Raw genomic sequence first — 21,853 nt, 5'->3', positions numbered from 1 at the left:
TTAAAAATTGAATTTCCAGCAATGCCAGATTGTGGGTGGGCTGGAAATTCAGCAATAGGGCCATGGTTGCTGCCTATAAATGGATGTTTTGGGGTAGCATAGTCCACCAAATTTGGGGTTATTGTTACACATATCTTTCCCTATTTTTAATTAGATTTTGGGCTTAATTAGTGCATACTTAAGGCCTACTTCAATTGGGATTTTATTGGAATAATATTCATATTTGCATGTTGGGTTTCCTAGGCCCATTGACTTATAATTTTCTTGATGGACCCCTAGCCCTTGGGCTTATGAATATCACACTATTGTGATGGGTTTTATAGGCTAAATACTCAAGTAGTTGGGCCCTTGCTTGCCCATTTAAAATAAATCCATGATTGGGCCAAGATGTGAGGCCCAAATTACTTGTCTTAAATGTAAGGATTACCCATATGTTTGAAATAATGGGCTACCCATTAGGCCCTCCACAGTGAGTGGACTCATGACCTTTATGTTGTGCCCAAACCTTGTTTAAGAGCCCACCATGATACCTAAGTATTGGGCTTAGTATATGGCTCACCAGGCCATGGATTGCTTGGGCCTTGGACTTTACTTTATATGCGTAGCGGGCTACCTTTTGGGACCCAGTTGAGGTTGGTTGTCCTCCTTGGTGGCCTTAAGGTAGCCCATAGGGTTCCTGTAGGTGGTTGAAGGCCCACCTTGGACCTTGTTAGGACCGTTTCCTCCTCAAGGCTTTATGACTCTCTTAGCTTGTAGGCCATCCCAAAGTATTAGGCCCTTACTAGAGGACTTCACTTCTCCTTAGAGTACCTGTCTATGTATTTAGACCTTGTCCCTCCTTGGGAAGGAGGAATATATTCTACAAGTAGCACTCTTACATCATTGTGACCTATATGCATCATCTGTGTGAATTGATTGCATTGTGTGGTGGTCATAGAGGGATGAAGTTTCTCCCCTTGTGTACATTGAGTGCCTGAAGCTAGTGCATGATCTGTATGTGTGACTCATGCATTGGCATCGCATTTCATGATGATACCGCCCTTGCTTCATCAGGGCCTTGCCTCCACAGGGATATTCGTGGATGGCCGTATGTGTGGACACTGAAAATATTACTTGAGCATACTGGGTGCATACGATGCCCATGAGTGAAATTTCTAAAACTTCCATGGTACTGAGGAACTGCCCCAATGTCATGACCGAGTGAAAAATATTGAGAGCCTTATACCGTTAAGCTGCGACTCCCATTGTCGTGTAGTAGGTTGGGTAGGGGTGTGACTTTACTTGCCTGATGTAAGGAGGCATTACTAAGCTGAGTCTGACTAGCTCGTAAATGGGTCCGCTACCTTCAAGCCTTACTGGTGATTGGCTGTCCACAAGCGGGTAGTGAGGTCTCTTACGCTTGTTTGACTGTGTGGGTCTATAGAGCAGTAATCATCCAGTAGTGTACTGGACCCCGGTGATTTCCTTATGATTGGAAATGTACTTGATATGTGGATTGGTCATGAGCACTGACATTACTTTGCTTCGCATTTGCATCGGCTGTATAAGCCCCCTTATGCATCGCCTTGGTAAGGCGCACAGTACTCATTGCATCGTATTCATTATAAGCCTTGGTAAGGCTAGTGATATTGTCCTTGAGCATGTTTCCCTTCCTGTATCTCCCATTATTCTTCTGCGCACTATTGTCACACACCTTCACCACCTTCTAAGCTTCTATAAGCTCATACACGATTGATGCGTGCAGGAGATCCTAAACAAGCATCATAGTGACAGAGCTTGGATTAGAGTTGAGCTTAAGGACTCTGGTGTTGCAGATTTTTTTTCTCCTTCTTCTATTATCTTATGTATGTCCTTTTAGACCTTATGAAAACTTGTAAAAGTTTAAATTCTTAGTGGATTTTGTGATGTATGCCTTTGTTATTTCAGATATACTTGTTGTGATCTTGGGTATGCTCATGTTGGAAATGATTATATTGTTATGGAAATCCTCCTTGTAAGATCTTAGGATCAGAACCTGCCTCAAGAGTCAAGAATGGGGTACTACGGAGGCTATTGCTGCCAGAATCGGCTATCGGGTTCCTTGTGAGTTCGATTACCGAGTTTGGGGCGTGACATGGTCTCACCATGGGTAGATACATGCATGATGTGATGGGCTTTAAGCTACATCTAGGAACCAAGATGGGATCCCCACCATTGATTGGTGGATCCCACTTGTCCCAAGCTAAAGAAAATAAAGATCCATGAGAGAAATAGACCCTAGGAAGCACCCACCTTCAAATCTTGATCTCCTTCTTGTCCTTCTTCCACCAATGGCTCCTAGAGTTCCAAGGAGGTTGATTTGATAGTCTATATGAGGTTTGGATATGGGGGATTAGGGAGCTTGAGGTTCCTAGATTTTTGGGAGCTCTCCCTTGCTAACAATGGAGGAAAATGAGAAATGAGGAAGAAAGAGAGGGAAAGAGGGAGTTGTAGTGGTGTAATGATGGGTTTGTAAGACCATAATCACTTGTAAGTCATGGGGAAGAGAAAATGATAATAGCTAAGGGCTAGGGGGTAGGGTGGCTAGGCTAGGTTAGGGTGGGTAGGTAGGTATGTATGGTGAGGTCATCTCATAAGGCGTAGGGAAATGTGTCATGTGGGTCCCGCAACGTGCAGTTCATGGCCATGATCAAGTGCGATCTACATCTCATGATCTAGACGTCGGATTGGCGCACGAGACGCAGCGTTGGAACCGCGGCGATGGCGCGGTCGCAGTGGCATGGGTCTCAGGTGAGCTGACTTGCGTTTACGGGATGTGACTCAGGGTCACGGGCAAATGCAATCAAAAGGTTGTGGGTCGTCGGAATTCGACTTGGAGGATCGTGAGATCATACGGAACAGAACGGACACTAGGACATGGGCCTGACATAAGAGGTTTTTAATCATGAACACTTAAGATTAAGAATTGTCTATATTTGCTCATTTTGCGATTAAGCTCTAAAATGATATGAAAAAATTGATGAATAACATGGATAAAACACATGCAACATGGTGAGGCCTACAAAGCACCAACTAGTAGTGATATAGTTATTGGCTAACGTCGCTAGTCAAACTTAAGTGGATCCATCGAGGGGTGCGGGATCCCAAATTATGGAGCCCATTGTGATATATTTTTCCCACATCCACATCGTTCATCCATGTTGAAAGCTCATTTTAGAACATGATACAAAAAATAAGAAGACTTGAATCTCATGTGGATCATAGTATAGGAAACAATAGTAATTGATCATTAAAAACTTCTTGTGGGCACAAAAGTTTTTGGATCAAGATGATATTTGTTTGGTATCTTTGTCCAAGTCTTTCTTACCTTATCAACGGAAGTGGATTGCGTGCTGAGTAAACTCTTTAAGGCTCACCATGATTTATGTATTGTATCCAATCCGTCCATCCATTTTACCATATAATTTTAAATCTTGATCCAAAAAATGAAGAATATCCAAATATCAAATGAACCACACCACAGGCAACAATATGAATTAAACTTCTACCGTTGACAAATTCTTGAGGGCCATAGAAGTTTTGGATCAAGATTATATTTGATTTGTCCCTTAATCCATGTTTGTATGATTTTATGAACTTGTTGGATGACAAATAAACATCACTGTGGGGCCCAGCAAGGTTTCAATGGTGGAAATCATTATTCCCACTGTTTCATGTGGTATGATCCACTTGAGCTCTGGATTTACTTCAATTTTGGTCTCAACCCCATAAATAAGCTTGAAAAATGAATGGACGGCATGGATAAATCATATACATTCACTGTGGGCCCAACTGAGTGTACTCAGTATGGTAAAAGATCTAATTTCCTTTATAATAGATTGGATGGGAAATAGGATTGCGAGTACTAAGTTACTCAGTATGCTCTTATCGTACTTAGTAAACTCAGTCAGGCCCACCTTGAATGTATGTGGTCTATCCACGCCGTCCATCCATTTTTCCATCTAATTTGAGGGGTTAGGCCCAAAATTGAAACATATACAAAGATGAAATGGATCATACAATAGGATAGTTAGGATAATGATTTCCACCCGTGAAACCTTTCTAGGCCCCACAATAATGTTTATTTGTCATCCAACCTATTTATAAGATTATACAGACATGGATGAACAGAAAACAAAAATAGAAGCTTGATTCAAAACTTATGTGGCCCTAAGGGCCGTTTTGGATTGATGGTCCCCATTGAATTGTATTGTATTAAATGGGTTAAAATACATTATATAATGTTTGATTTGGAGTTAAGATCCGTGGAGTATTATGCGTATGAATACATCATTTTGTCAAAAAATTCAAATGACGGTAGTGTATTGTCAGACGGCTCTGCTTCTTGCAGTATAGCCTATTCAAGATATTGTATTCGCATGTAATAGAGGCAGCGTCTATTGCAGGTTTTCTATCTGAGAACGACCAAAAATTCCTACTCCAGCATCGCCTTAAATCATCTCCCACCTTCTGCATGTGGCCATTTAGCAGAGAAGGTTCGCTTCTGAAGGTCTAACTTTCATAATATAGTCGGAAAATACACTTCTTACCAAGTTGGATCGGGACAAATCGGGAAATCATTCACCAGATCGGACGTAGGAAAGCCGATCGTTCAGGTACGAATATCTGCCTTCCCGATCAATTGCGATATACATTTACCCTAGAGATTGTACAGATAAAAAAGTGGGCCAAATCATGGTGGGTCTCACAACTAGTAGATGCACGGTTGGAATCGGATCACCTCACAAAAATGAAAAGGTTTCTGATGTTAGATACCATGTGTTTCAAAATTCTGATCGGACGACATCGATTGGCTGTTTGGCCCTAATCGAAACAAAATCTGACAACTAAAATAGATGGACAATGTGGATGGCTCGCATATGTCATTGAGGGACCCACATAGCCCCTCAGAATCATCTCTACTCTAGCAGCTGTTGAAAATAGCCATCGTCATACAAGTATCCTCAATATTTTACATATATACAATACACAACCCTAATATGTAGTATCCAAACATTGATCACACGAAGAATTTGTATACTTGCCCGAACAATTCCTCCTATGCAAACATTGATTTATAACTTGTTGGTAGATGTATTCTGCAGTTGATCAAACATATACATAAACAGTAGTTGGATACAATACAATACACCCTTATACGTCAATCCAAACATGCCCTAAAATTATATATGCCAGGAGTACAAGTGCCCATTTGAAATTACAAATGCATCATTTTTGGGCTCAATCCCTAAAATTATCTGGGAAAATGGATGGACGGAGCAGATAAAATCCATGAATTATGGTGGCCTGCATAGAGGTTACTAGCACAGTGAGTTACTCACTAGGCAAACCGCTTCCGTTGGATGGAAAATAAATATTTTAGTGGATCGGTGATATTTTTAATAGTAGGAATTTAGTTAAGATTGTTTCCTGTGGTGTGGCCCAGTTGAGATTTGGATCAGCTTCATGTTCTGGTTCATATCCTAAAATGAGCTTTCAATACGGATGGACGGTGTGGATGTAAGGAAAGTACATCACTGTGGGCCCCACAGTTAGGCATCCGAAACCGCCCTGCCAAACAGCCCCGTTCCGCACTTAGGCAAAAGAAAAAAAAAAGGAGAGGTAAAAATACAAAAGAAAAACAATAAAAGGGCTAGGTCTTCCCTTGCCAGAGCAGAGCAGCAGAGAGAGAGAGAGGGAGGGAGGGAGGGAGAAGGAGACGTTGGGTCAGAGCAGGTAGGTGCACTTTCAATGCAGCTGCGTTTCCACCACCCTCTCCCAAATTCGAAATGGATAGCCGTTGCCTGTAACAAAGTAACCTGTGACTTGAAAAACACCTAATTCCTCTGTTGCAATCTTACCTGATAGAAAGTTACAGGTTGAGACTTTGTTACCTGTAACATTTCTCCCCCAAACACAAACTGTAAGAAAGTCACCTGTTACTTTCTTACATCTTACACAAGTTACAGGCATCCAAAAGTCCCCCAACTCTAATTCCACGAATCTACCTCTCCTGAAAGCCCTAAACCTAACTCGAGCAATCTTTAATTCCAGTAACCCTAACTTGAGCAATCGCGGACAATCCAGCTGATTCGTCGCCATGGACATCCGATTCCCGTACTCCCCAGCAGAGGTCGCAAAAGTCCGGGTCGTCCAGTTCGGCATCCTCAGTCCTGATGAAATCGTAATCTCCGATCATCACCGCTGTCAATTCCCTTATTGCTCTTATGGGGATTTCATTTTCATACAGGTGTTTTTTGTTTCTTGCAGCGGCAAATGTCAGTTGTTCAGATCGAGCATAGTGAGACGATGGAGCGTGGAAAGCCGAAGCCTGGTGGCCTCAGCGATCCTCGGCTTGGTACCATTGATCGTAAGCTGAAGTGTGAAACGTGCATGGCGAACATGGCTGAGTGCCCTGGTCATTTTGGGCACCTTGAGCTCGCCAAGCCCATGTTCCATATCGGGTTCTTGAAAACTGTGCTCTCTATCATGCGCTGCGTCTGCTTTAATTGCTCTAAAATACTTGTTGATGAGGTACCCATTATAAATTCTTCATTCTATGTTTTATGGTTGTTTCTTACCTGAGCTGTGGCTTGTTCCTTTTGTCTGTATGCATCTTGAGTTTTTTGATTGGCTGTAATTTGAATTTGAATTATACTTCATGAGTACATCAATGTTAATATGGTTTTATTGCAATTTCTCTGTAGAGTGTTGGGTTTTCTTTGGTCTGAATTGTTGGGTTTGATTAGTTATGGTTAGGATGAGTGGCTGAGTAAAATTGCATTTTAATCAATATGAATATCACTGCCATCAAAATTAGAATGTGGTGCTGGTATTCTTTTTCCCCATTTTTCAAGTATTGTTTATGAATTTTTGAGCTTGAGGAATCCTTGTGCAAGTAAAGACAAAAAGGGTTCTAGCCCATACCTCAACAGTAGACAGGCTGTTTATTCAACATTTAGCTCTCAGGTTCTAGCCGACCTTCCCAATTAAAAAAAGAAGAAAACAAATAAACAAAAGTGGGAAAAAAATCCCTGTGCAACACTTTATGGTAACACATCACTGTAATGAGGATATGTTGAATTGTTTGATTATGTAGGAGACTCACTGTAAGTGTCACATGTTCTTGCTCTCCAAGGTGGAGAGGATGCGCTGAATCTAAATGAAGATTGACATAAGATCAAATCCAAAGTTGTGTAAGAGACTGTATGCTTATCTTAATCGTTATTTGGGGTGCTAAAAGTAGGAAAAGATAGCCTGCTTAATGCGTTTTCCATTTACTATGCTGCTTCAAGCACCAAGTACCGTTGGTGATGCTTGGAGGTCCAACCAGGATGACACCAGGACCAAATGCACCCCTATCTGTCTTGGAAAATGTCTTTCTTGTTTCACTGTTTAAAAAGGATTTATTGGTCATTTGGATTTACCAAAGATTGTCAAAGCATAATTGGTGGATTCCTTGAAGAATCTTAGTTCTTATAATGGGGAGCAGATGATGAGATGAATAAAAAGGATATGGAGTTTATGTGATATCAATGGTTTCTGTTGTGGAATTTATGGGTCACTGTGTTTAATTGATAATAATAAGCTTCAGTCTAAGATAAACTTGTATGGATTTCGAGTCTTCTTCTTGAAAAGAATATTGTGATGAACAAGGTAAATTTCAAAATTTCAGCAATTTGTTAAAAGAAACTAAAATTTTAAGGCAATGAATAGGGATTTCCAGATATTTCACATGTTTATATGATTCTTAATTGAAATTACCACTCAAAGACAACATCTTTGACATTTTTGACTTGGTTTCCGATCTTATATTGGATTCCTTTTCTTTCATAATTCAAACCCACGAGACTTTCTATTTGGGGTTTTTTTTTTTTTTCCAACCAAGAAATTAACTCTACAAGTAACCTTGGACAAAAAAGTTTCCTAAATCAACTTTGACTAAGCTCTCAAAACTAGCTTAACCTGTGCTCAATGTATCAGCCATTTTTAACTCATGGGTTATCTAAAGTAGGCCACAATTTGGACTAGAACATGCACACTGATACATAAATGGGCGGACATGCTATCATGATGACATTAATCCAATAGGTGTAGAAACTGTTGGATGATTGAACCTATTTATTTTCTTTCTTGTTGGTTGGTCACAAGATTTTGAGCCCGTGCTTCCAGCCCACATCCATCATTGGGCCCAATAAATATGCTTCCTGTCAGGATTCATTAGGGCTGACTGCATACGTGGAGTCAATTCATCCTTGTGTAGGTGTTGTCAGGCATGAACTGACTGTGTTTATGGAAGTAATCTGGATTCTTGCTGCAGAGGCACCTTTTTATAGGCCTGTATGTCATTTTCGGTTGCTTTCTTTGTTAGTTGTATTGCTGGCGCCACACCAATACCCAGAGCTTTCAAATACATCTTACTTTTATACTACTTTCAGGAAGACCACAAATTCAAGCAATCTCAGAAAATTAGAAATCCAAAACATCGACTCAGGAAGGTTTTGGATGCATGTAAGAATAAAACAAAATGTGATGGTGGTGATGATATTGAGGTCCGAGATCAAGATTTAGAAGAACCGGTAAAGAAGCGCCGAGGGGGTTGTGGTGCTCAACAGCCAAAGCTCACTGTTGAAGGTATGAAAATGATTGCAGAATACAAGGCTACAAGGAAAAAGAATGATGATCAAGAACAGCTTCCTGAACCTGTGGAAAGAAAACAACAGCTTTCTGCAGAAAGGGTATCTCTTCTGCATGTCTATTCTTTTTTCTCACCTTTCCTATGCTCTTCCTCTTTCTTTTTGTCACTCTGTCATGCATGCTAAAATCTGTACTTATCATCATTTTTGTTCCTGTGGTTTTCTATTTTTTCTAGGTTCTAAGTGTTCTCAAGCGGATAAGTGATGAGGACTGCCTACTGTTGGGTTTGAATCCTAAGTATGCCCGTCCGGATTGGATGATTTTACAAGTCCTCCCGATTCCCCCTCCTCCTGTGAGACCTTCTGTGATGATGGATACGTCTTCTAGGAGTGAGGTATGCTTCTGCGATCTTGCGAGTTTCATTATCTCGTTTTATCTGCTTCTTATCTCTACTGGTGAAGTTCTTCATGTTCAAGGGTTTATTGATAGAACACTTCTTTTTAATACAACTTTTTAAAGTTCCATTTCATGCCATTCTAAATAGCTTGAAATGGATTAAAATGTGTTTGTCAATGTCTGGCTTACATGTTCCTAATTCTGAATTAATGATGGTGATCGCTACACTTTTATCCAACAATCAACAAGTTTTTTCTTTTTTCTTTCTGATGTTCTGTCAAACATATCATTCCTTTGTCCAACATATTTTATGGCTGCTATTAATTTAGTCCAGAACTTTTGTTTTTTTGGAAACAGGATGACTTGACTCATCAGTTGGCGATGATTATTAGACACAACGAGAATCTGAGAAGGCAGGAGAGAAATGGAGCTCCTGCCCACATCATCTCAGAATTTGCACAATTACTGCAATTTCACATTGCTACATATTTCGATAATGAGCTTCCGGGTCAGCCGAGGGTATGCATAACATATGTTCACTAACTCTTAGATGATGAATTAAACAAAAAGCCTTAGACAAGGAATCTGATCGACTGATTTCTGCTTTATTGTTCAGGCTACACAGAGGTCAGGACGGCCTATCAAATCCATATGCAGTCGGCTTAAGGCTAAAGAAGGTCGGATTAGAGGCAACTTGATGGGAAAGCGTGTGGATTTTTCAGCACGAACTGTCATCACACCAGATCCGACAATTAACATTGATGAACTTGGAGTGCCATGGAGTATTGCTCTTAATTTAACATATCCAGAAACTGTGACACCATATAACATTGAGAGGTGTCAATTTTTTTTTCTAGTTGTATTTATTATGTAATTTTCCCTTTATTTCATATATGTAGTTTGAAAATAATTCCTGTACTTGTCAGGTTGAAGGAACTTGTAGAATATGGGCCCCATCCTCCTCCCGGTAAAACTGGTGCCAAGTACATCATAAGGGAAGACGGACAGAGGCTTGATCTTCGGTACTTGAAAAAAAGTAGTGATCATCATCTGGAGCTTGGTTATAAGGTACACGATTATCTATTTTTCATTCTTTATTGCCAATCAACCATGGTTTCACCTTGTTGAAAATGTGCCATCTTGTTTGCAGGTGGAGAGGCACTTGAATGATGGGGACTTCGTTCTTTTCAATCGGCAACCTAGTCTTCACAAAATGTCTATAATGGGGCATCGAATCAAAATCATGCCATACTCAACTTTTCGCCTGAATTTGTCTGTAACTTCTCCATACAATGCTGATTTTGATGGGGATGAAATGAACATGCATGTTCCTCAGTCATTTGAAACTAGAGCAGAAGTCTTGGAGCTGATGATGGTACCAAAATGCATTGTCTCGCCTCAATCAAATCGCCCTGTTATGGGTATTGTCCAGGATACACTCTTAGGATGCCGGAAGATAACTAAAAGAGATACCTTCATTGAGAAGGTAATATCATGTGTTTTGGTTTCATTTTCTGTCTTCTTTGCCGTTAGTAGTATTGTCTTCTAAGATTGTGGGAAATTAAATACGGATTGGATTTTGGCAGGATGTCTTTATGAATATCTTGATGTGGTGGGAGGATTTTGATGGGAAAATACCTGCTCCAACTATTCTGAAGCCTAGACCTCTTTGGACAGGAAAACAAGTGTTCAATCTGATCATTCCTAAGCAGATAAACCTCATAAGAACCTCGGCATGGCACTCGGAAGCGGAAACAGGATTTATCACTCCAGGAGATACACAAGTTAGAATAGAGAGAGGCGAGCTGCTTGCTGGCACTCTCTGCAAGAAGACCCTTGGAACATCTACTGGTAGTCTTATTCATGTCATCTGGTATGTGACCTGTGACTGTTTTCCACTTTTGATTTTATTCCCTTTTTCTTTGTGATCCATGTGGATGCTTTCGGTGTTACCTTTTGTCAATTTTGTATTTGGATGTGCAGGGAAGAGGTTGGTCCAGATGCTGCCCGCAAATTCTTGGGCCACACACAGTGGCTTGTTAACTACTGGCTTTTGCAGAATGGATTTAGTATTGGAATTGGGGACACAATTGCAGATGCATCAACTATGGAAAAAATTAATGAAACAATATCGAAAGCGAAGAATGAAGTGAAGGAACTTATTAAGGCTGCCCAAGAAAAGCAGCTAGAGGCAGAACCTGGGCGAACTATGATGGAATCATTTGAGAACAGGGTGAACCAGGTGCACAAGCTGAATGATTTTTTTTTTTCCCCCTCCCAACTATACTTGGAATTATTTCTTAACACATTCTCTTTCAGGTGCTGAATAAGGCTCGTGATGATGCTGGAAGTAGTGCACAGAAGAGCTTATCAGAAAGTAACAATCTGAAGGCTATGGTGACAGCAGGATCAAAGGGAAGTTTTATCAACATTTCACAGATGACTGCTTGTGTGGGACAACAGAATGTCGAGGGTAAACGAATTCCTTACGGTTTCATTGATCGGACGCTACCACATTTCACCAAAGACGACTATGGGCCCGAAAGTCGGGGCTTTGTGGAGAACTCATATCTCCGTGGGCTGACTCCACAGGAATTCTTCTTTCACGCTATGGGTGGTAGGGAAGGTCTGATTGACACTGCAGTGAAAACATCTGAGACGGGGTATATTCAGAGGCGTCTTGTGAAGGCTATGGAAGACATTATGGTCAAATATGATGGTACTGTTAGGAACTCATTAGGGGATGTGATTCAGTTTTTGTATGGAGAGGATGGTATGGATGCTGTTTGGATTGAATCACAGAAGTTGGATTCTCTGAAAATGAAGAAGCGTGAGTTCGATAATGTTTTCAGGTATGAATTTGACAATGCCAATTGGAATCCAAGTTACATGTTAACTGAGCATGTTGAGGATTTGAAAACCATCCGGGAGTTCCGCAATGTTTTTGATGCTGAAGTTCAGAAACTGGAAGCAGATCGATACCAACTTGGTACAGAGATTGCTACTACAGGTGATAACTCATGGCCTATGCCTGTTAACCTCAAGAGGCTTATCTGGAATGCTCAAAAGACATTTAAGGTTGACTTGAGAAGGCCATCTGACATGCACCCTATGGAGATTGTTGAAGCAGTTGACAAGCTTCAGGAAAGGTTGAAAGTCGTTCCAGGTGATGATTTTCTGAGCATGGAAGCTCAGAAAAATGCAACCCTTTTCTTCAACATTCTGCTTCGTAGCACATTTGCCAGTAAGCGTGTGTTGAAAGAGTACAGGCTAACTCGTGAAGCATTTGAATGGGTAATCGGTGAGATAGAATCTCGATTCTTACAATCATTGGTTGCACCAGGTGAAATGATTGGCTGTGTGGCTGCCCAATCCATAGGTGAGCCAGCCACTCAGATGACCTTGAATACCTTCCACTATGCTGGTGTTAGTGCCAAAAATGTTACTCTAGGCGTTCCTAGGTTGAGGGAAATCATAAATGTTGCAAAGAAAATTAAAACTCCCTCACTTTCTGTGTACCTAAAGCCTGAAGTCAACAAGACAAAAGAGAGGGCAAAGAATGTCCAGTGTGCTTTGGAATACACCACTTTACGCAGTGTAACACAAGCAACTGAAGTGTGGTATGATCCAGATCCTATGAGCACCATCATTGAAGAGGATGCTGAGTTTGTGAAGTCTTATTATGAAATGCCAGATGAAGAAGTTGCCCCAGAGAAAATCTCTCCTTGGCTGCTTCGCATAGAGTTGAATCGCGAAATGATGGTGGATAAGAAGTTGAGCATGGCAGACATTGCGGAGAAGATTAACCTCGAGTTTGATGATGATTTGACTTGTATATTTAATGATGACAATGCTGAGAAGCTAATTCTTCGTATACGTATCATGAATGATGAAGCTCCAAAGGGGGAGATGCAAGATGAATCTGCCGAAGATGATGTCTTCCTCAAGAAGATTGAGAGCAACATGTTGACGGAAATGGCCCTACGAGGCATCCCGGACATCAACAAGGTGTTTATCAAGTCTGGAAAGATAAATAAGTTTGACGAGAATGAAGGGTTTAAACCTGAAATAGAATGGATGTTGGACACAGAAGGTGTCAATCTGTTGGCCGTTATGTGTCATGAAGATGTTGATGCAACTAGGACAACAAGTAATCACTTGATCGAAGTGATTGAAGTTCTTGGAATTGAGGCTGTACGTCGATCTCTGCTGGATGAGTTACGGGTGGTCATATCTTTTGATGGGTCTTACGTGAATTACAGGCACTTGGCTATTCTATGTGACACTATGACCTACCGTGGCCATTTAATGGCCATCACCCGCCATGGCATTAATCGGAATGACACTGGGCCAATGATGAGATGTTCATTTGAGGAAACAGTGGACATTCTTCTGGATGCTGCTTTGTATGCTGAAACAGATCATCTCAGAGGTGTCACTGAAAATATTATGCTTGGGCAGCTTGCACCCATTGGCACAGGGGACTGTGCCTTGTATTTAAATGATCAGATGCTGCAGCAAGCAATTGAACTTCAGCTTCCTAGTTATATGGAGGGTTTGGATTTTGGCATGACACCTTCCCGTTCACCCATGTCTGGAACTCCATATCATGAAGGCATGTCATCACCAAGCTATTTGTTTAGCCCAAATGCCCGTTTGTCACCCATTACAGATGCTCAGTTTTCTCCTTATGTTGGTGGGATGGCCTTCTCTCCCACTTCATCGCCAGGATACAGTCCATCATCTCCTGGCTACAGTCCATCATCTCCAGGATATAGTCCTACATCTCCTGGTTATAGTCCCACCTCACCTGGATACAGTCCTACATCGCCTGGTTATAGTCCCACTTCACCTACATACAGCCCTAGCTCTCCAGGCTATAGTCCAACTAGTCCTGCATATTCTCCTACAAGCCCATCTTACTCCCCTACTTCACCCAGCTACAGTCCAACATCCCCCAGCTACAGCCCCACCTCACCAAGTTACAGCCCCACCTCGCCAAGTTACAGCCCCACCTCACCAAGCTACAGCCCCACTTCTCCAGTTTATAGTCCGACTTCCCCGGTCTATAGCCCCACCTCTCCTGCATACAGCCCCACCTCGCCATCATACAGCCCCACCTCCCCTTCATACAGCCCCACCTCACCAAGCTACAGCCCCACCTCGCCTTCATACAGCCCCACCTCACCTGCATACAGTCCAACTTCTCCTGGTTATAGCCCAACATCACCAAGCTACAGCCCAACATCTCCGAGCTACAGTCCTACTTCTCCAAGTTACAATCCCCCTTCCGCAAAATACAGTCCATCGCTGGCATACTCCCCAAGCAGTCCCAGATTGTCACCATCCAGTCCTTACAGTCCGACATCTCCAAATTACAGGTAAGAGAAAAATGCTGTTGTCAAAGTTGAAACCTCAGTGATTCACTGGACATGATCATGTGGGTTGTGATCAATTAAAATTTTGATGGGTTGAACTCATAGTTCCAAAAAAAAAAAGAAAAAAAGATTTGAACTCTCCAACAAGAACAATTCAGCAGCCATTCGGTCATCCTGTATCTGCTGAGCATTGGCTGATTCTTATTTGTTACATTAAGTACTGCCTGTCTGTTGGGATGATTTCTAACTCGACTCTGTTTCCACCCATGGGCAAGTCACAAGCTGAGATTGGATTGTCAACTTTAATATTGTTTCTCTTTTTTATTCATCTTCCCTTTATCTGTCATATACTTTAACTTCTATATTTGCTTTTATTGCAGCCCAACTTCACCATCATATTCGCCAACATCCCCATCATATTCTCCTGCAAGCCCTACGTATAGTCCCAGCAGGTAAATTTCTCACTACTTCAAAGCATCGTTTGTGTTGCTTGTGAACTATGTTGTGCTCTCTTCATGTGGATGGGAATTGTGATGCATGCACAGTTGTGGACATGCTTGCTCTGGTGGGCATGTTTGGTTTCCTATTTATGCACTAGCAAATTCTTCTCCTACTCAATGAAGGGCTTATTACAGCAAATCCTCGCACATCTATATATAAACGATGGTTCATCAAGAGTACGGAAGAAAAACACACAGAATTGTTGATTCAATGGAGAAGGATAGAAGTGAAAACAAAGGGAAAAAACTGGAACAAGTGAAGAAATAGGGTAGGAGTTGATACCTCTAGTGGTCCCAGCGTGTAAGGTCCTGAAGTAAGCAAGAGTGGGAAACCTAATCTAGTTATATTAAGATTCAGAATGTGGATATATGTTTGGCATAGTAACAATAAGGTTACCAACCATGATGAAGAGGATGGAATATTAAAATTCATCTATTTTATATTTTTTCTTTTAAAAGTAGCAAAGTCAAGAATTGTGGGGCTCGCATGGTATATGTATAACATCCAGCCTGTCCAACACCAATCATGGTTGATCAGAAGAAGAAAAAATCTGGCCAATTGAATCATCAGATGGGCCACACTTGAATTTTGATGTTTCTGAGTGGTGTACATTATTTTTTTATGGTTTGACCTACCTTATGATTGGACCCACCATATTTTCCACTTGTATGATAATCATGGTCGGGTGCATCTGTTGGATCGTTTGGATGTCAAACAAATACCATGGTGCCCACAATTCTCGATTATCCACTTCTTTAAAGGAAAATTGAACAAGGGCATTTATGCAATTTCTTCCCTTAAAGAGCACCATTGGAGCATTTTGGTTCTTTGAGACACTATTTGGTAAAATCTAAACTGCTGTGGAATTTTGTTTTATTTTAGGGAAGAACTTGTACCAACTGTACAGAAATCAGGGCACACTTTTAATGGGATGACATGCTGGCAAGTTATTTGCCATGTGATGTTTCATGGTTTTGGATGTCATGCACACCCTAGTCATATTAGTTTTGGTGGAATTGGTGCGACTAGGACCACCTATATGTTAAAATCGGATGACTAAGTCCCTAATAGGTCTGACTCGTCTCAAGACGAGTCTGATCAAACCGTACAATTCAACTTGATATGGACCTAATTCGGAAGAGTTGCTCAATGCAACTCGTCAGAAGCTTATAAATATGAGGACGGTTTTTCCAAAGCCCATTTTCACCATTTTTTCTTGTTTCCAAAGTTCAATAGGAGAGTAAGATTTCGAAGCCGTTTCAAGATAAATGCGGTTTCAAATCTTTGGATTTGCCTTCCAAAGTTTCTCAGATGGAAAATACCCATTGCGGTTTCTCATCTTTGAGATACGATTTCATTTTAAAACTTTTTAGTGTTTTAGCTTGTCTCAACTCAAGATCATAGATTCATAGATCTGTGGGTTTGGGAGAATGGATGAATGATATTTAAAATATTTTCGTAATATTAAAATAGTCTAAAGATGTTTTAAAAAAACTGTCCCTTTTTTTTTTTTTTTTGTTTTGTTTTGCCTCCCCTCTCTAATTTCCACATCTAGATGTAGTTATCCTGAAAACTCTGTCGTACAATACTTCCAATAACTGGGTCTTGGGACATGTTTGTGGCTGATTGCTGACCTTTTAGATTAGTTCAAGTGATCCTTGGATGATTTGATACTGGACTATTTTCACTAGAGATGCTTGAAAACCATGGGATGCTAGCTCAGATGAATATGACGACTTATAGTGTCATAAACCATTGGTTGACCTTGACTTAGAAAACTATGTCCAATGTCTAGTGCTGAGATCATGAGGATATACAACTCAACCCAACCCCCCCAGAAAAAATAAAGAATAAAATTTATCCACCCCCGCTACCCTGGGATGAAGTTGCACACACAACCCATCCAAGCAAAGTTAGATATTAAATAAACTCATTTTTCTACCTTGCAGGTAGAACTCTTGATTCCGGCACTTTATATGCTTAAAAAAAGAAGAAAAAACTAAAATCAAGTTACCAGTGTAACATCAATGCATCATTGTTTATTTACTCGAACTCATTTAATTACCACAAATCAATGTATAAGATGGGATACAGGCATACTAACAAGAATCTTGTGGTCCAGCACCCACAAACTATTTTAACTGTCGGAGATTTGAGCATTTGTGCATTTGAGCAACTATGGTACAAGATAATGCATAAAGCAGTGTGGTCAAAAAGCTGGTTTAGAATCTTTTGGCTCTCATGTCATGGGATTGGGTTTGCTACCAAAGACCCATGCCTTGGAATCTCAGAGAACGGGGAAAATGTTGTAGCCAGTGTTATGTGGTATTGATGAAAGATTGTTGATTAGTTTGATTCTATGTGCTTTTGGTATGCATGATTGAAGGCACGTGTAAAAATTCGAAGTAAATGGGTGTAGTTAATAATAATAAAAAGAAAAAATCCCAGGGATCTTGAAGATCTTTGCCTCTTTAGAGCTGATGCAGGACTGATGTTATGTCCGAGGATTGTAGAAATTGTCTTCTTACATTGGGATTTTCATGTCGAAACAGTACCTAACAGCAGTCTTTGCCCTTTTGTTCTGCAGTCCATACAGTTCAGGTGTTGGCCCAGATTACAGCCCAAGTTCTCCACAGTACAGGTATGGTATCTTTTATGTGGATTTCAGTTGTTGAGTGTTCTCCAAGTTACCTTCTTTCATAAGTAGCATGAGCTTAGTGCTTCACCTTCTATTTTCAGTCCTAGTGCTGGCTACTCACCTACTGCGCCGGGGTATTCACCATCATCCACCAGCCAATACACTCCGCAGATGAGCAATAAGGATGAGGGCAGCAGTCGCTGAAGTGGACAAGAGAAACTGAGTTTTTTTTTTTTTTTTTTTCAGCCAATTCCCAAAACCAGTGGATAAACAGAAGCATTTCTTCATCTCATGAAAGTCTGCTTTAAGACATTCATGGATTATCATGCGTGCTTATGATGGATGATCCATTTCACCAAAAACCAACACCAGACACTTATTATTATTTCTGTAATATATGAGCACTCTTCCTACTGCCCATTGAAGATCTAGGAAAAGATAGAATTTCCTTCTAACTCAAAAAAAGATTGAGAAGCGAAGGATGTAATTAAGGGTTATTCCTATAGTTTACAGAGGTGTAGTCCCCAAGTATAGATTGTATGGGATGCTTTTGAGCAGCCTTCGGTTTTTGGTACAGTCTGGGTGCATGGTTCTGCGCTTCAAAAACATTGATCATGTTTGTGTGGCGCATTGTGGTTTCAAAAGCATTTTTTCGGATCATGTTTTGGTTTTAAGGGTTTTTAATGTGGTTAGGGCTAGGGCTTAGGCAAATAGGACCGGGCTAGTGCTAACTGGCCATGGTCATAAATATGTAAAGCAACGGATCACTAAAGTTTAATGAATGAATGAATGGTTACAACCACTGCAAAGTTTAAGTGGACCACCCACGAGGTTTCTGTATAGTTTGTTAAGCATTGGGATACCCTTGAGATTGCTGCAAACTGGAAGTGTACCCATTCTCCGGATGTATCGCCTGGGTTTGAGATGGAGTGGTGTTTGGAGAGACAGTGGCCCAACTCCCCAACTCAAAAGAAAGGGGTTTTTATTTATTTATTTATTTAAGGAGCAACCCATGAGAGATTTGCCTATCAATAATAGCGATTTTCCCTATTATTTGATAGTGTTCACCGTCAATCTGGGTTTTTATATATGTCAAACTCAAGGGCCACATATACAGTAGGAGAAACCCGTTTCAGCAGATAATTTTGCCGTGCCTCTACCATTCTTCATGGTTCTTCCTAATGCTACAAGCTTTCGTTAGGTGTTTGGGCTGCTGAAGCATGTCCAACTCCAGCCAAGGAGATAAGGGACTGAGTCCAAGGACAGCTCACCCATGATGAATCAGGTCCAGCTGAGTCCATGAGCTAACGAATTGGGCCCATCTAAAAATATTCATCCTATAAATGTTGAATAATTCAGGCAGGGCGTACTTCTTGCCTAGATTTAACCTAGTTAATTACACGGTCACGGGATCGCATTCACAAGCCTTTTGAGTTAAATTGTCATTTGCAGGTTGCAGATAAGTTGGGTCCACCAGATGGATTCTTCAAGTTGACCATGTTAGACGTGTTTCGATATAGAGTTGAACACATTGAAGTGGGTCTATGTTCGAAAGTGAGACCTCATAAAATCAACCCCATCTAACTTGCCCCAACCTAGTTTTAAATGGGTTCGATTTGAAGAAAACTAATATGGTCTTGATATAGACCCCTTCTAGTCCCCACTGAAACCCAACCTTACGTCCAGTTACTTTAATTCATCATCTGGCTATCCATTACACTCATATCTATTAACTAGGCCGCCTAAATATCAAAGTAAACTGTTCACCCTACTCATTCATTTATAAATATTTTTCACTGTTGAATTCTCATTTTGTTGGGTATAAGTATACCCACTGATTGCTCAAGAATTTTTATGGTGTACACACTCCTAACCTTAAGCCATTCTCAAAAACTCATTTGTATATGGTCAATCATGGTGAGAATTTAATTTAAGGCCATTCAATTTATTTGAGCTAGACATCCTTAATCTCCCTAGCTATATTATAATATCTGACTCTCTATCAAAACTTTTCATCATATCCACCTGATGGTCCACTAAAACATTAAAAAAAATCACTGTTATGATCCTCACATCTTTCCTGACAAACCTACTAGATTACCTTTTGCATTGGACTTTGATCGAACTTGTTTTTGGGGGCCCATAGTCCTTGGACATACTTTCGTGCCAAATTTATATTTTCTAGAAAAGAGAGAAGCGATACATGCATCCATACACCCACCGTTACATCTATCATACCATATCTCACAACATGATAATCTATCTGTATAACTAACCGTATGTTGACCTCTTTACCCATCAAGGTACTCTATATACCACTTAATTCCTATTTACAAAATTTTTCAATTGTCCATCGTTTATATTCATCGTATCCATCAAACGGCCGATAAAATTTTTTGACGATTCATTGTGTGGTGTATACTTTTTCCAACAATTGCACTAGTTTCGTCTTCATGTGGGATTGATTGCACACATAACAAAATGAGAAGAGTTTTATTGAGAGAAAAACTATCTTCTTGTGATGACATCATCAAAAAACGAGTAATTTTATATTCATCAAATCAAACGACCCGAAACTGTCCATCATCAAGACCACGTACATATTACATGATGTACAATGTACATCTTCCAACCAGTGGCTCATTATGTGTAGAGTAATGCTCACACACAACTAGTTGGACCATTCAAATTGGTCCAACTACCTATGCATTAAATATTAAGAATGTTTTTTTTATCCACATGTAATATCTACTCACCGGAGTTTATGTGACATTCAGTTTAATATCCATATGTAAATCTAGTTGGTTTATCAAATTGGGCTTACTAATTTAATTTTATTTATAAAAAAAATTATTAAATGATCACACACGTACAATTTCTCCAGTTATACCATTATCTTTTGAAGCAATCTTCCTCTTTCTACTTTCCCTCATCATTTAATGCACTCTCTTTTATTATCAGGCTCTCTCTTCCTCTACATTGTGTGATTGGAAACCAACGGGGAATGCCTACAAAAACTTAACACCGGCAGACTACTAACTCCGCTCATCCTTAGCGAGGAATGTGCATGGGCTCAGAAGGGCCGTCATGGTGTATGAGTTTTATCCAACTGTTTATTTATTTTTTCATATTACTTTAAGGTACAAGCCCAAAAATTAAGAAAATACAAGGCTCAAGTGGACTACATTAATGGGGTTTTCCTCCTCGGGTCAGAGAAGATGTGATGCGGTTCGGATGCAATAAACTGTGGAATCACAGTGCTGCTCAACTAGTCAAGAGCACCACTTGACTGGTCAAGTGGGCCACTCGACCGGTCGAGTGGTGCTCGACTTAAAGTCCAACGAGCTTTTGGTTATGATCTTCGAGGTCCTCGACCAGTCGAGGGCTTGGCTCGACCAGTCGAGTGAATAGTACTCGACCAGTCGAAGCCTTGCCTCGACTAGTTGAGATTACGCAGATTTGAATTCGATTTTATGCGAGATGCGAAATTTTCTAAATTATAAATAGGAGGTCCCTAGGGCTTTTCTAAGGTATTGGCAATGCAAAAAAGTTTCCTAAAGCTTTACAAGGGTTTGCTGAAGGGTTTAAGGCTATCAAAGGTATGAGAGAAAGATAGAAAGAGAGAGAGAGGAAGCTTTTGGAAGGGAGGTTCTGCTCGTAAAGGTGATTTACTTCGCAGTCGACATCTCAGTGCTTCTACGTCCTCGTAATCGGTTAGATTTCTTCGTTTTTATTTATTTTTTTATTGTTTATCCACTTCTACGTGAGTGAAGAAGGTTTGATCCAAGCGGTGTGTGCTTGTGATCGGTTGTAACATTCTACTTCATAGTGGATTGTTGATCTGGACGAGGTCCCGTGATTTTTACTTCTTTGAGGGTTTTCCACATAAAAATCTCTTGTGTCATGTAATTTGTGTTTTGATTTATTTAATTGCTTTATTATCACATAATTATGGTGTTTTTGGGAGGCTAAATCCTAAGGTTTTGTGCAAGGCTCCCAGCAAAGTGGTATCAGAGAGTTCAGGTTGGATGAACAGAGTGAGATCAGTTCTAAATTATGGAATGTGGTTTATCAAGGATAATCAGTCTTAATTGTTTTAACTGGACCATATGGAAGGCTAAGATGGAAGACTTGCTTTATTGCAAGGACTTGTATTCTCCAATTCAAGGCATATCAGTAAAATTAAAGGATATGACATATGGTGATTGGAAGAAGTTAGAACGAAAGGCGGTGAGGTTTATTAGACAATCCTTGGACGATTCCGTATTTCACCATGTGTCTACGG

The 21,853-nt window shown here is 40.4% G+C and overlaps 1 protein-coding gene across 2 annotated transcripts; it reads left to right on the top strand.

Moving 5' to 3' along the window:
* The first annotated feature begins 6,073 nt into the window (after nt 1–6,073).
* Nucleotides 6,074–18,005, top strand: LOC131248872 (DNA-directed RNA polymerase II subunit RPB1). Of its 2 annotated transcripts, XM_058249369.1 has the most exons (14): nt 6,074–6,202; nt 6,289–6,552; nt 8,457–8,756; nt 8,891–9,049; nt 9,409–9,570; nt 9,668–9,888; nt 9,978–10,119; nt 10,202–10,537; nt 10,638–10,924; nt 11,035–11,293; nt 11,371–14,432; nt 14,810–14,881; nt 17,518–17,571; nt 17,670–18,005. In XM_058249369.1, the coding sequence occupies exons 1-14, from the start codon at nt 6,119–6,121 to the stop codon at nt 17,770–17,772; spliced, it is 5,505 nt and encodes a 1,834-aa protein (XP_058105352.1). In that variant the 5' UTR covers nt 6,074–6,118; the 3' UTR covers nt 17,773–18,005. The 2 variants fall into 2 exon arrangements, with proteins under 2 accessions (XP_058105352.1, XP_058105353.1); XM_058249370.1 differs by lacking the exons at nt 6,074–6,202; nt 6,289–6,552 and having other exon boundaries at nt 8,516–8,652.
* Nucleotides 18,006–21,853: the final 3,848 nt, after the last annotated feature.

The sequence above is a fragment of the Magnolia sinica genome, chromosome 6 (assembly GCF_029962835.1).
Source record: "Magnolia sinica isolate HGM2019 chromosome 6, MsV1, whole genome shotgun sequence".
NCBI lineage: Eukaryota > Viridiplantae > Streptophyta > Magnoliopsida > Magnoliales > Magnoliaceae > Magnolia > Magnolia sinica.
Note: the sequence above shows the minus strand (reverse complement) of the source record. Positions and strands in the feature narration are given on the sequence as shown.

Excerpts from the sequence above, each read along its gene's own strand:
- LOC131248872 (XM_058249369.1), top strand. The coding sequence starts at position 6,119 with ATGGACATCCGATTCCCGTACTCCCCAGCAGAGGTCGCAAAAGTCCGG. Across the intron at positions 14,433-14,809 it reads CCGACATCTCCAAATTACAG|CCCAACTTCACCATCATATT; the intron begins GTAAGAGAAAAA and ends CTTTTATTGCAG. Across the intron at positions 14,882-17,517 it reads CCTACGTATAGTCCCAGCAG|TCCATACAGTTCAGGTGTTG; the intron begins GTAAATTTCTCA and ends TTTGTTCTGCAG.